The sequence below is a fragment of the Accipiter gentilis genome, chromosome 1 (genome assembly GCF_929443795.1).
Source record: "Accipiter gentilis chromosome 1, bAccGen1.1, whole genome shotgun sequence".
Taxonomy (NCBI): domain Eukaryota; kingdom Metazoa; phylum Chordata; class Aves; order Accipitriformes; family Accipitridae; genus Astur; species Astur gentilis.
In genome coordinates this window covers 26,813,315-26,827,001 of record NC_064880.1, presented here as the reverse complement: position 1 = coordinate 26,827,001, position 13,687 = coordinate 26,813,315, and the positions used below count along the sequence as shown (strand labels likewise).

At 41.0% G+C, this 13,687-nt stretch overlaps 1 protein-coding gene across 1 annotated transcript; it reads left to right on the top strand.

Moving 5' to 3' along the window:
* Positions 1–8,562: 8,562 nt before the first annotated feature.
* On the top strand, positions 8,563–11,839 carry CTLA4 (cytotoxic T-lymphocyte associated protein 4). The gene is made up of 4 exons (XM_049800002.1): positions 8,563–8,659; positions 9,876–10,226; positions 10,687–10,796; positions 11,741–11,839. Exons 1-4 carry the CDS (start codon positions 8,602–8,604, stop codon positions 11,837–11,839), a joined length of 618 nt encoding a protein of 205 aa, XP_049655959.1. The 5' UTR covers positions 8,563–8,601.
* The last annotated feature ends 1,848 nt before the right edge of the window (positions 11,840–13,687 follow it).

Here is a 13,687-nt window from a genome sequence, read left to right as displayed (position 1 = left end):
GACAATGTCGCTTTGAACAAGGAAAATGCTATCATTTAATTTGAAAAACATTGAGAACTATTTCATTGGAAATTCTGAAGGTTTTTTTTTTCTTTCTCGATATTAAAGAATATGCTTGTACTGGCTAAGCTCCTGAAATATATTACTATCTCCTATCTTGAACCTTTGGCTGCAGAAGTTTGTTTCAGAAACAAAAGCCCCATTCCTAGGCTCAACAGTTTATCATGCAAATCCAAACTTCTCAAGACTCCAGAGCTTGCAGCTCCATGTGTCTCCAGATCCTCAGTGGCCCAGGAACCCAACGAAACATTAATCAGTCACTGTAAAGTCACGGACAGAAATTATAGCTGCACCCTCTCCAGAGACTGCATTTGCCAGCTCAGTGTGTTATGACCTAATACAAGGTCTGCTATTAAGTAGCTTGCAAACTAAATTACTCTGTTTCAGGATACAGCATTAAAAAAGCAATAACAAAAGCACTGTTACAGAACATTCATAGTTAAATCCCTTCAAGTCAGGAATGGGCGGTGCTGTATTTTTGTAGCTTTTGAAGAAAGGGAGATGGACTCCTGCCTAACCCTCTAGCCCAAAGACCTTGCTACAGAGATACCATGTATTTTCACTGAATCTTGACCTCTGGCAATAACCCAACACAAGCTGATCTATCGGGCAAGTAATATTGCAGCAACACCACTTACAAGGCTGTGGCAGCAAAATTTGTTGATCCAGTTAAGTCCTTAGAGTAATGAGAACCAGGCCTTCTGCTTTACACTTTTTCTTTTACAAGACATAATTTGGTTGCTGACGTTTGAAAATCGTAAAAAGTAGGTTAATACAATGGCCATTTAAATGAGCAAACATAGCAAAAAACCTTAGGAAGTGAAACTTTCTCAAGAAAGCTCTGCTTAACTGCAGTTGCTCTTGCTGCAAAGGGTTCCCTTCACATTTTTCTCCTTTCACCAAGTACTGGTTCTAGGCAGAAAAAAGGCTAAATTACATTTTGCCAGTGTGTAAGACACTGTTGTTTTCTTTTCAAAAGAGCTGATGATTTAAAAATGAAAAATGTTGGTGGTGGGGGCTTGAAAAAAGGTTTAGGAAAAGATGTACATGCATTTTCTCAAAAATTTCCCCCTTTCCTTCAACATTTCATCTAAATTATAAAATTCAAAACATTTCCTCCCATTTTGCGTAGGGCTTGATTTTCATTGGACCCCATCCAAAACATTTGTTTTCTTTGTACGTACCAGATATAATCTCACTGCTATCTAAAAGAAAAATTCCCCAAGTGGTGTGTTACCCACAAGCCCATCCTCCTTTTTATCCCCTCTTACTGATTTTGCAGCCCTGTTTCATAACCTCTTTCCCTCGTAGAAACACATTTGCAAACCTCCTGGATTCTCCCCTTCGTCCCTAGCACACAGGCCAACCAAACTGCCCACTATCATACTTTCTGGTATCTGTTATCCCTGTGGCCAAAACATTAAGAACTCTTTTGGATGCTGGATATGAATTTTGAAATGTAGGATTTCCTAGCTGGATTTTCAGGTGATGATTGTGGGAGGAGGCAGCTGGAGCTATGAAGAAGCACATTAGTTGGATGCTCACTGCAATCAGAGGCTTTATAGCAGGCATTAATCAGCGCTCATCTCAAATAACCAGGAGAGCAAGGTGGCCACACTGACACATTCAAGTTAATATTCTTAGAGTTGCTATAGATGTGACTGTCTAAGAATATGAGACTGCTTGGAGGGAGTGGTAGTATCTGGTACCAAACAGGTATAGTAAGAAAGAGCTTCTGAACAGAGAGGTAAAGGCTTGTCAGCTTTTTCAAACTATCACTTTGGTGCATGAAACATGTACATCTGGCCTCTCTGACATTTCAGGGGTTTGTTTTCATACTTAACCCTGGCAGGAACTTTGGGAAAGGGCATTTGCTAAGTGCTAGATATGTGGTTTCAAGTACTTTGTAAACTAGGGAAGACAAAGGGAGTTTTGTGTTATCACTAATGCAAGGGTAAGGCTTTGTACATGACATCAGGTTCTGCAGTGATGAGCAGGTTGAACAACAAATCCTGCAGCTGATAATTTTTGGAAGGTATAGGACCTGCTTTTAGTTTGCTGACTCATGTGATTCCAGACATAAACCCAGTGCTTGGCTACAGCATCCCATTTGCAGAGAGGTCTAGGTTATGGGGTGACATTTTTTTTTGTAACAGCTACACTTCAAAAGCAAGAAGATTCTTGCAAAGTCTGGGATTTATTCTACAATCCTCTGCCAGAAATTCCTTTTCTTTGTTTTCCACAGCCTCCAGCCTATGATTTAACACATATTCTAATGCAAACTCACAATCCTTGCACACATCACTGTAAGCTTTCAGTAACATGTGTTGGCCCATGGACCAAAGGCAAACAGATCACTTCCACACATCAGGGCATGAACCCTACAGATCTTAGACATAATTCCCAGGAATAGATTCTCTGGCAAGCTCTGAATAAACAATCTATAATAAAGCCACTATTCATTCTATGTTTTTTATACATAAAACTGCAAGGAAAGAGGCAAGGAGAAGGTGTGAGAAGCAGAAAATCAAGGCGAAGTTATAGCAAGGAGGGATTCTGAAGTGGTCCCCATCCCTCAGTGTGTGTTTCCATACCACCTTGCTCTGTCATGCAAATTTTAAAGAGCATTATTGATGGGGATGCATGTGGTGCACTATCTGGTCTTTACTAAAATGTGTTTTCATTTGTAAGTGTCTTCTGGGCAGGTTTTGTCTGGGAATATGCTTCATTCACAGCCTAATGGTGACATCTGAAAGCACTGAAGAGCTACATATACCCTTCAGTGATCCAGCCACTCATATTTCTACACAAAACATCCTTTCCGCTCTTGGTATTCTCATTTCCCTATCTCCATCTCATCAGGAGCCCCCTGAGATTTCCACACAGCAGCTGTTTCCCTAAGATGTCCAAGGCTTGTGGCTTCTGTTCCCAAACTTAGTGTGCCCCTGGGAAGAGATGCATACCTGTGCTGTAGTTCTAAGATCCAGTCCCCACACAGGCAAATCAGACCATGTGTGGATGTGGTTGGATGTGACAAAATACCTTTAGAAGCCTTAGCACATGATCACTATTACCTCAACTGCTGAAACATTCTCTTCTCTGGCCTTGACAAACTTTGCCTCACTGCTATGTATTCAAAATGTTACTGTGAATCTGCCAATTTGAACACCTTACTCTCTTTGTGCCCATCTGCTGGCTTCCCCCTTCTGCTATATTACTAAGTTTTGTTCCTTAATTTAATTTAATTTAATTTCATTTCATTTTCCAGCCCATCGCATTCTAACTATCAGCTCTCATTCACTCTTCAGAAGTGGCCTCCAGACTTTGACTGGGGAAAAAAGCTGACCTTCATTACCCACTTGTCATCAAAGAGGTGCTTTAGAATGTGCTCTGTGCTACCCCTTGGATGAACTTCCCACTGTCAGCTTAGGAAAATGCCTTTCCTTGTCAAGTCTGCTGTCTTTTAAATATTTGGATTCTCTATATGTCCACTGAGCTGGAGCTAGAGCTGGAGCACTATCTCTTACAGCACTATCTGTAAACTTCTTTGGGTCCTTTGCTGTATAAATGTTAAATATAAAGGTTTAATTCTAGGTTTTCCAGGAGTCCTGCTTTGATCTTGTAGTTTGAAATGGCATAAAATTAAAAAAAAAATAAAAAAAATCAGGGACTTAATTAGGCCTGTGAAAACTAGAAGTAGGCTCTTAAGCTATATACGACACATGATTCACATTCCTCATCTTTACCCTTTAAAAATATTTCTTATGCATCTCATTTTTGAGAAAAACACCCCTCACATATCTTCAGCAAAGCTTTATAATGATTTATTCTTGTGTCCCTTGTTAAATGCAAACTGCCATACTGTCAGAGACAATCAGAAATATGGCTACCTTTCGCTTTTTTTTTCCTTTTTGTAATGCTTTAAAAAACAAAGGGAAGCAGAAGTAAAACCTTTATCCAGTATTCCTCCATGTCTCCACAGCTGCAGCTTGACACGGTGTATACTTAACTGCTTATTTTTAGACTTGGGGGGTTCCTTTGGTTCTTTTCTGCTTATTCATGAAAACAGACTTGCTTTCAGTGTTCACTCTGGGATGAAGTTGTCTGCTTGTTTCTGTGTTCAATCTGAAGTGATTGGCCTATTAACAAGAGATTTGTGGTGCTCTGCTTTGGAAAGCTCCTTCCTTAAAGGTAAGTCTTTAAACATCTGCCCAGATACTTCAGGGTCTGTGTTCAAATTCCTCCTAAAATCTCGCCTTTGCCACAGCCCCTTACAGGAAACTGGAGAAGAGTAAGGAAGCTGGTGTGTAAAGTCCTTTTGCCTATGTTGCTTCCAGTCCTGTCTCTTTATTTCCTCTTACTTCTGTCTGTATCTTTTTCCATACAGTCTCAGACCTTACATTTTGACTGTAAGATGCATGGGGCATGGGGAGGGGGCAATACATTCACACAGGCAGGGGTCCTGGTTGCTACTGGGGCATGTATGGACTATTACAAATAACATGTAGCAAACCCAGCCAGGTAAGGGGTACAATGCAGACCTTCAAGGCTAACTGAGTATTGTTAGCATGAAAAGTTGGGAGATAATTTTCCCTCTGTGTTAGATGACTATAGATGCTCTGAATTTCAGGAACACCTGTTGGATATAATTAACATTACAGTAGGGGAAACAAAGCCTAGACTCTAAAAAATAAATACCAACAACTGTAGCACAAAGAAAAAGGACATTCATACATCCACCCACACCTCAAATCCTTAGGGAAAATCTGCTGGTCAGCAGAAGTGCACAAGAGGATGAACCCCATGTGCCCTGAGAAGTAGTGGAAGGGGAATTCCTCAGCTAGTGCTGTCCTCCACTCTGCTGAGGCTGGCCTGAGGGCACAGGTTTAGGACTAGACAGCAGCATCTGCAAATCCAGGTTAGAAGCTGACAGAAAGGCCACATTTCTGAGAGACTTAAGAATCAGTGGGTTTGTGATGTGAATTGTGGTTCCTTCAGGACCCAAGACTGATCCACCAAACTTGGTCATATCTAGGTCTTTACTTACACTAATCAGGTTTTAGTCCTTTAATGGTAATGAAACAATATTTTTCCAGTCACTGTGTTATTTCCTTTTCTCTTTACCTATTGTTTTGTAGAAAAGATTTTTTTCTTCAGCCATACCACTTAGAGGTCTGGATTTTTTTTTCAAATGACGGTGCATTTCAAAACCCCAATAGGTTTGCGGCAAACTAACATGGTAAAAACGTGAACTGTTTAACATAATAAGACATGATCTCACATTCTGAGTTTAACAAAATATCCTGAAACCAGATACTTATGCAAATGATAAGCTTCTCTTCTCTCCATTACATCTCAAGTAATTCACTAAGCAAGTTCCTGTTACAGAAGAAAAAAACATGGGCAGCATGAGACAGGCTTTAAAGTGTGAAAATAATTTTGTGAATAATAACATTTTGCCATGGGAATTCTGACAGGGTGTCAGCAGGAAGGTTTGCCCTAAGAAGCGTTCAATGAAGAAAAGCAATTAAAATCACTAAAATGTGAGCAACTAACCCAAAATGAGAAAGAAACTTAGATGAGAAACCTGGTTATTTAACTTACTTGCAATCTGACTAAACACAGTGGTGTAGTCCAGTGTTCAGCACAAACTGCATGTCCCTCTCTGAGCTAAGTTCAAAGAGGCCATGAGACCTGAACCACTCCTAAGCTGATTCCTCAGTTTAAGGCTCTGCAGTTTAGCTCTGCAAGGCCCTCAGTCCCCTCCCCTGCTCTGACACTTTGATATGGTAGCATAGGTAGAATATAAAGGTCTCCTGTGACCTGGGGTTTAGTATCACCCCTAAGAACAAAGAGTACTAAAATATAAGTATGTGCATTAAAGGAAAGATAAATCTTACACTGAGCTTTTGGACACGGCAAGTGCAAAGCACAGGCTGTTGGAGACAGCCTGAGGAATATCCTTCCTGAAAGACCTTCTGAATCTCAAAGTTAAAGGGAGGGTTCTTCTTTTACCCATACCCCTGCTCTGGCCCTAGGCCGTGTGTCAGGTCCCAATTATGGGGAAAGGGTGAAAGAAAAAAAGTTCTCAAGATGAGGAAGTCAGGGCAGGAAGACACCAGACTACACAGACAAGTAGAGTAACTAGGTAAGATAAGTCCTATGGCTGTAGCCCACAAAGCATGGCTGTGGTATACAGGTAAGGTGGACCAAACAGAAGTCCAGAGACCCTTCATCAGCTGAAGTGTAGTTAGAAGAGGGGCACAGCAGAGAGAAAAGGCACACCCAGTGATCCTCACGGATCTTATTTTAGGGGGGGAGTTAATTCAGTTACCAATACCTTGTTCCATCCCATAACTGAGCCGGGAAGGTTGGGAGCAGTGAAGGAGAGATCTTATTTGGAGCAAGATCTCTATTTTACTGCATCATCCATCTGCTATCTGCATACGTTGACTCAAGATTCAAAGTCTGATTAGCAAGAATAGCAGGCACCGTAGCAAGGTGATCTCTATCCATCGGAAGGAGGACACTCTGGGCTCACAATAGGTTGCCCTGGCTGTGAAGACAGAGATGACTTCAAGAGACTCCACCGGGAGACATATTGTGCCTTACTGAGAAGAGCAGTCATCATAACATGAGACTTTTAAGGAGGAACAAGGGTAAAAAGTAAAAAGTGGTCGATCTGAAAAGGCACCCCAAGAACAAAACAGCCAGGAGTACCACGGGAAATACAAAGTTTGCCAGAGCAGTCTCAATTGCCAGAGAGAGGAGCACCAAAGTGCTACCTCTCACTCTAGCTGTATAGGGTACTGTGAGTATGTGGGGCTGTGAGCACTGAGTTTTACATGGCAATCCTTTGCAAGTGTTTAGTGGTTAATTGCACCATCAATTTGCAGTCTCAATCAATTATCAGAAGATGACATTATGGTTGATGAGGCTCAAATTCATCATTTGTTTAACTGCATACAAAACCAAAGCCCAAAAGATACATAGGACAGGTAACGTGGTTACTAGTCTGAATATGAAAATGTCAGGCATAACCTGGTAATTTCATGCCATAAATCTCACTGATACTCTGGTACACGATGTTGCAATAGCATTGTTCAATATTAAATTTAATATTAAAATTGATTTAACCTTGTCTAACCTGTAATACAATATGGGTCTGACCCATTATTAGGATGCAGTTTTTCATTTTCCCATAGCTATATTTTTATTTATCATCAATTCTGTTTTGAATGCTGGTTAAGATCAAACTGATATGAATCTGGCATTACAAATGATTGTTACATCACCTAAGTATGGAAGTGATAATTTTTTATATATCATTAGGTGTTTATGTGATTTCAAGATCAAATATTTATCCTGTATCTTTCGATTGGGCAGGCTACTGTTCAAGAAGTAATGCTGTTAGTTTTTCTAGGTCACAGTCCAAAAGTAGGTCTTTGCAATCCACTAGATCTACGCATATAAATGATGAAGCACCTTCTAAAAGAACTTCTCAAAGTGTGGGGGAAAAAAAGAACGATAACCTTCAGTGTAACTGAAGTGTAACTTCATTTTTATGAAATTCTTTAGGCAACAATTCATGGGTATGACAGTCTATCACATAAAAAAGCAAAATGATTTTCAGATCTTACATGACTTTTAAAAGGCCAATGGGTGAAAACTGTTTCACTGAGATTTGAGATGACGCAGGTGCTCTAAGCAGAGATAGCAATAATCAAAGCTCCTGCAGTGTTTTTCATCAGTTGATGTCAAGGTACTTAGACAGTAAAGTCCGTAGGTAGGGAAAGTTCTGTATAGATGTGGAAGTCATTAGCTATAAACCTAGATAATTTTTTCTTGGAAACAGGAAAGCCTAGAGAAGCTGGCTATGATTCAAGTCACATTGCGATATGAAAAGATGAAGTCATTGCAAGTGTAATCAGTATTTTGAAGGGGGCAGCAATTTTGAAACATCAAAAGCACTAACATTAAAGCAAGCAAAGAAATTGGGGGTGGAGGGAAGTCCTCCATAAAAAAAGCTAGGTCACACTGATTCACTGTGCCACATTAGGCAGAAGTATAGTTCTCTGTGTGTTGTCCTAGCAGGAAATACCCAATGATTGCTAAAATATTAAGTGCTATGATTGTGCAAGCTGGCAGCACCAAAGGGCCTGAACTGCTCTATTGGATGATTACCTTTCCTCCCCCAATTCTTAAAGCAGAATGGATGGCAGTTTCAGATTGAATATATATTTTCCATCTGCTGAATAGTTGTTTTTGTTCATGCTGTTTGAGGTTAACTGTGCACGTACTAATCAAACCCACTACTTCCTTTCTCGTAAAACCAAAACAAAGCTTCATATTACTTTCAGGTACAGCATCTGGGATCAAAGCTATATATATACACACTGACTCTGTGTGGGTTCAAACATTTCGAAGATTCAGTATCCTGAAAGGTGTCGCCTTTTTTCCAGTCCTGAGAGTTCCAGTTTATCTTAAAGTCTGAAGGCATCAGCCACCTTCAGCCCCTTCAGCATCTGTCCCAGCGCAGGAATGCTCTCAGTATTGGTCACCATGGGCTTTCTCTGCACAGCCACTGCCATTGCTGAAGGTAGGTAGATGAAGGAGGCAAGGTAGCTGGGGGTGTCTACATTTTCTCAGTTTCACATCTTTGCAGGCGATGGTCTAGGTACAACAGGGAGAGGGAGCTGACATGGAACCCCTCCATAGGACAGCCTGGGAACAAGGTCTTGGGGCACCACAAGGTATCTGGAAAACTAGACGCAGACTTTAGAGCAGTGGCATCTGTAGAGAGGCTGGGCAGGATTCAGGGTAGCTCACGAATGAAGAAAGATTTTGACAAGCCAGGCCCTGTGAGTGAAGTTGTTGGCAGCTGATAACATGGATATAGAGATTGGAATGGATGGAGAAATTCTACTTTTCGTCCCACATTATTGCACTGCAGAACTGAAGAAGATAAGCCTGCCCCAAAATAGACTGATATAAAATGAGATTGAACAAACAATACTGAGTCTTCACAGCTTATTAAAGCGAAAGTCAGTGCCTTCCCATTGTGTGGCAGGATAGAGTATAGAAGTTGTAAAAAGAAGCCAGTGGGGTTGTACATGGTACACTAGTTTCCCTTTAAGATTTGTAATGATTTTTTGCACTATATTTAGCAGGCTTTGCTGTGTGTTGCTATACTGTGGCTTGGGGTATATACTGTTGCTGTACTGTGGCTTGGGAATCGCTGGTTAAAAATCAGGAGGAAAAAGATCAGAAACAAAAATATACAAACAGGTTTTCCATTCAGTTTTATTGTTACCCTAATGGTTCTGTTCCATGTTCCACACAGGATGTCAACCTGTTTGTTTCTAAATGTGAATATGCTTATTTCTACCAGGCAGAAATTGTGGTTTAAATGCCTAATTTTAAATTTCAGATTTCAGCTTTACCACCTGAAGTCTATTTTTTTTCTTTCTTATGTATATCAAAAAGTTTGTGTTGAGGGAAACTGAAGCATGCAGGTCATTGCTCCAGTAAGTGGGCTGAATTACCTACTATTTAAGCAACAAGTAATTGCTGAGATTTGTAATATCATTCATAGTTATCAAAGAACTTCTCGAGCTTTTTAAAGTATATTAATGCTGTGCCTATGTGAATTGTGGTCCTGGAGCCCTTTTTTTGGAAGGGTTTAGCAACATTTCTAGGAATTACCCATGGATAATAGGAGGTGGTAGGAATCCCTGTTGTGCAGGTTTCAAGTAAATGACTGTAGATCATTTCTTGACAGTTCACTTACAGTCACGCTCTTTGCTTCCTTACAGTAATGGAAGTGACTCAGCCAGCAATGGTGCTGGCCAACAGGCAAGGAGTCGCCAGCTTGGTGTGTAAATACAAGCACATTGGGAATGCAAAGGAAATTCGAGTGACTCTGCTTAAACAGACAGGTGACCGGTTCACTGAAATTTGTGCTTCAACCTACACAATGGAGTTTAAAATGTTCAGTGTGGAAGAGGTCATTCAGTGCCATGTTAGCCCTAGCCGCAACAATGTGACCCTCACCCTCACTGGCCTGCAAGCTAATGATACTGGTCTTTACGTCTGCAAGATGGAGCGGATGTACCCTCCACCCTATTTTATGAACAAGGGAAATGGGACTCATCTCTATGTCATTGGTAAGCCAAGCAGCTTTACAGTACTGTGATATTCCCAGGTTAAGGGAGTTGCTGTTCTGTCTCAAAGTCCTTCAAAGTTCTGCTTGTAAGAAGTAAGGCTTAACATTGATTCAAGCTCTGAGAATCATGATTAGCTCTAATTCCTTTCAGGTTTCCCTGCACACACCTACAGCAGGCAATGTATGGATGTTTGACAGCGTAAGAAATACCATATAGTGTACATGTATGTCTAGGCAGTTAGATATGTAAGTGCAGAAACAATGGAGAATAAAATGTATGTTCTTCTACAGATAAAGCCTATTTTCACTGGAGGTTGAGTGGGCAGGAACTCAGAGCTCAGTTTTGGTAGTAACCTGGGATAGCGCATGCTAGAGAAAAGCAGTGTGGAGGCTGACATTGACTCTAGGGGCTTCCTTATGAGGCTCATGTGTGACATGACTTGTGTGATATCATGTTTTAGATCCAGAACCTTGTCCAGACACTGCCATATATCTCTGGGTATTAGGAGCTACTGCCTCAGGATTTTTTCTTTACAGTATCATCATCTCAGCCATTCTTGTGCACAAAGCGGTAAGTCCCATCAACTCAGCCCTACCCTGCTAATAACGTCCCTTTGTGTGATGAGGACAAGGAGAAAGAAATGAGAACAGGAAAGAACACTGGGAACAAACACACTGGGATGCTCCTTTTTACTGGTGAAATGCTGTTACTATAATGCAAAGCAAGAGAACTTGCTAGAGCTGCCACTTAGATTTGTTTACGGCTCATGTGTGTTGCCAGAGTACCAGAAAACAGTCAGTTTACATCAGCTGGACTGACCCTTGGCTTAGATGTGGATGCTTAGAACAGGTTGGAGTCCTGGATGCTTCTGGGATCAAAGGCAACAGTCTTCATATGTACTCTGATTTCACAATTGATTCATACAAAATCCCAGGATTTGAGTATTTCTTTTCTTACCATTCGCCTCAGTGCAAAGCAAATTTAAAGAGGCCTCCTCTTTTGATGGGGTGGAATTGCAACTTAGAGCATTTTTAACTTCGCAGCTAGAAATGTCTGCACAAAGACAAAGACATGCGAAATGTAAGCCTGGGCTGCCTCTTTCCATGGGGGTCTGGAGTACTCAGTCTGTTAGCAATAAACCTGTTGCCAAAGCTTAAAATGAAACAGTATCCCCACCCCATATTTTTCAATCTGCCCTTGTCCCTAGAAGCTAAATGAAACTGTCTGGTGTGAACACTCCTAGTTTTGAACCACCACTGACCTCGGAGCATGAGCACCTTCAAAGGGCTAAATGAATGGCAGGACTCTGTTTTTTGCTAAATGGCTCCTGTAGCTCCTGATTCTCCCTCGAATGATCTCAACAGAACTTCTACAAAGAGGGGTGACAGGGGAAGGTGTCTAGAATACCTTCAACTTAGTAAAGGCAGAACATCCATCAGTTTTCACTAAAAAGTGCTGGTCAATGATTATGCTGTGATCAGTTGTTTATTTTACTATCTTCCCATATTTTATAGATAAAGAGAAGACGATGTCTCACTACTGGGGTCTATGTGAAAATGCCTTCTGAAAAGCTAGAGAAAAAAGTGATTCCATTCCACATCACTGTTAACTGAAACAAGGAGAGAAACTGTTTCCTAACTGGGATGGAGAGTCTGCTAATTCACTTAAGTTAAAGAAATAAAATTAATTGTCTTATTATGAAGGTGTACGGGAAGAAGAGAGAATATTCTTTGTAACTTCTATGGTTTGGAGGACAATAAATAGTTTATGCATTAATATTTCAAGGTTAACCCTGTCACATAAAAATGGCTACATTAGGCCATTGATTCTCTGAGTTGTATTGTACCAATATGTAGTCTCTCTATATATACATACAGATGTATAGCATTAAGAGCTATTGCTGTTGCAGCTGAGCATCTTACTGTCAGATTTCACCATGTCTACTGATCAATTGAAATCCAAACACTATTATGACAGAGGCTTGTGTGTCATTGCAAGGCTAATACTATAGGTCTGGGAGGCAGAGGCAGAAGAGCACACTAATGTACAAAGGAATGTTGACTTGTTTCCCTGCATTGCTATTTATTGGTCCCATTTCTGGCATTAGTGCTCTGCGCTTCCACAGAGGTATCACCGTAGGCTGGCACTGATGACACTGCTGCTCTAAAAGCCTGATCTCAGCTCCTTGCACTAGAATTGTGTCCCAGCAGTGCAGCGCTGGAGTTAACATTGATGATATCTGAGCCAGTGCTGACACCTCGGTTGGAGAGAAAGGCTGCCCAGCAGGAGCCCTCTTAGGCTTTTGCTGGGAGGATGTTCCAGCTCTGCTGGGGCCTTGCGTTTTACAAATGCTAAATTAGCATCTATCCAAAAGGCAGAAGTATGTTGCTGTGTTTAACTGAGTCTATTTTCCATGAAAATACAGACAGTGTATAATCTTGTTTATTAGTTATGTACCATTCAATAAAAACCTTGAAGCTTTGCTGAAATTCAAGTTCATTTCTTATTCACCATTCTCAGAAGAAACAGGAAGTGGGTACATGTTAGAAAGCAGCGATGACAAGATGAACCTTTCCCCTCTGACCCTGTGTTTTGCCCTTCTGAGCGAGCCTGTGTGCTCATGCCAACAGCTACTTTCTCAGCTCTCCTTCTCAGGGGGCCACCAGTAAAATCTGTCAAGTCTTCTATTTGTCTAGTTAGAGCTGCTGTGATGTGGTTCAGAGATGTTACCAATCACCTTTTCACTTCCAGCAAAGTTACTTACTTGCAGAAGGTAGCTGTAACGACTTTGACAGCATCTCCTGTACATGTTTATACAAAAAGCTAGTCCTAGTTTCAAATCCTGTTTTCTTTGCACCTCTTTGACACTCTCACTCACTAAATGCTAGCCGACACACAACGCTGCTGGAGCTTAAAACAATTTCAGCATTCTCAGCTACTAGCTACTACTTTGACTCTTTGCTATCAAAATTCCACCTTGCAAACCCAAAACTTGGCAAAATGTGTCTTTGTTTCACAGCTGTGAATTCATCTTCTTGGCCCCATAACTGTCAACCCAAACCCCACAGCCCTCTATACCATGTTCCTACAGCGGCAGCAGCTCCCAGAATACTGAATCTCATTGCTCTGTTTGTTCGCTTTTTCCCTCTTGCCCCTTCATTTGGCACCACCTCCAACTGTACAAGTAAACATTCACATTCTCAATTTGCCAGTGTTTGCAGGTGCCAACTGCTCTCTCACTGTTGACCTACAATTGTAGTGCATTAAGTAGAAGTAGCATCTGATGACATATCCTTTTTCTGAAGGTGTTTTAGTATTCTCACATCAGTCTGGGATTTTTCCCCTAATTTTCCACTAACCTGCTGTTTTGGGGATAAAAAATGGTCAAAGATCACATATCCAATGTCACTGCAAAATGACCAAATTTCTGCCTATTCAAGTGCAGCCCACTCAGAGAAATG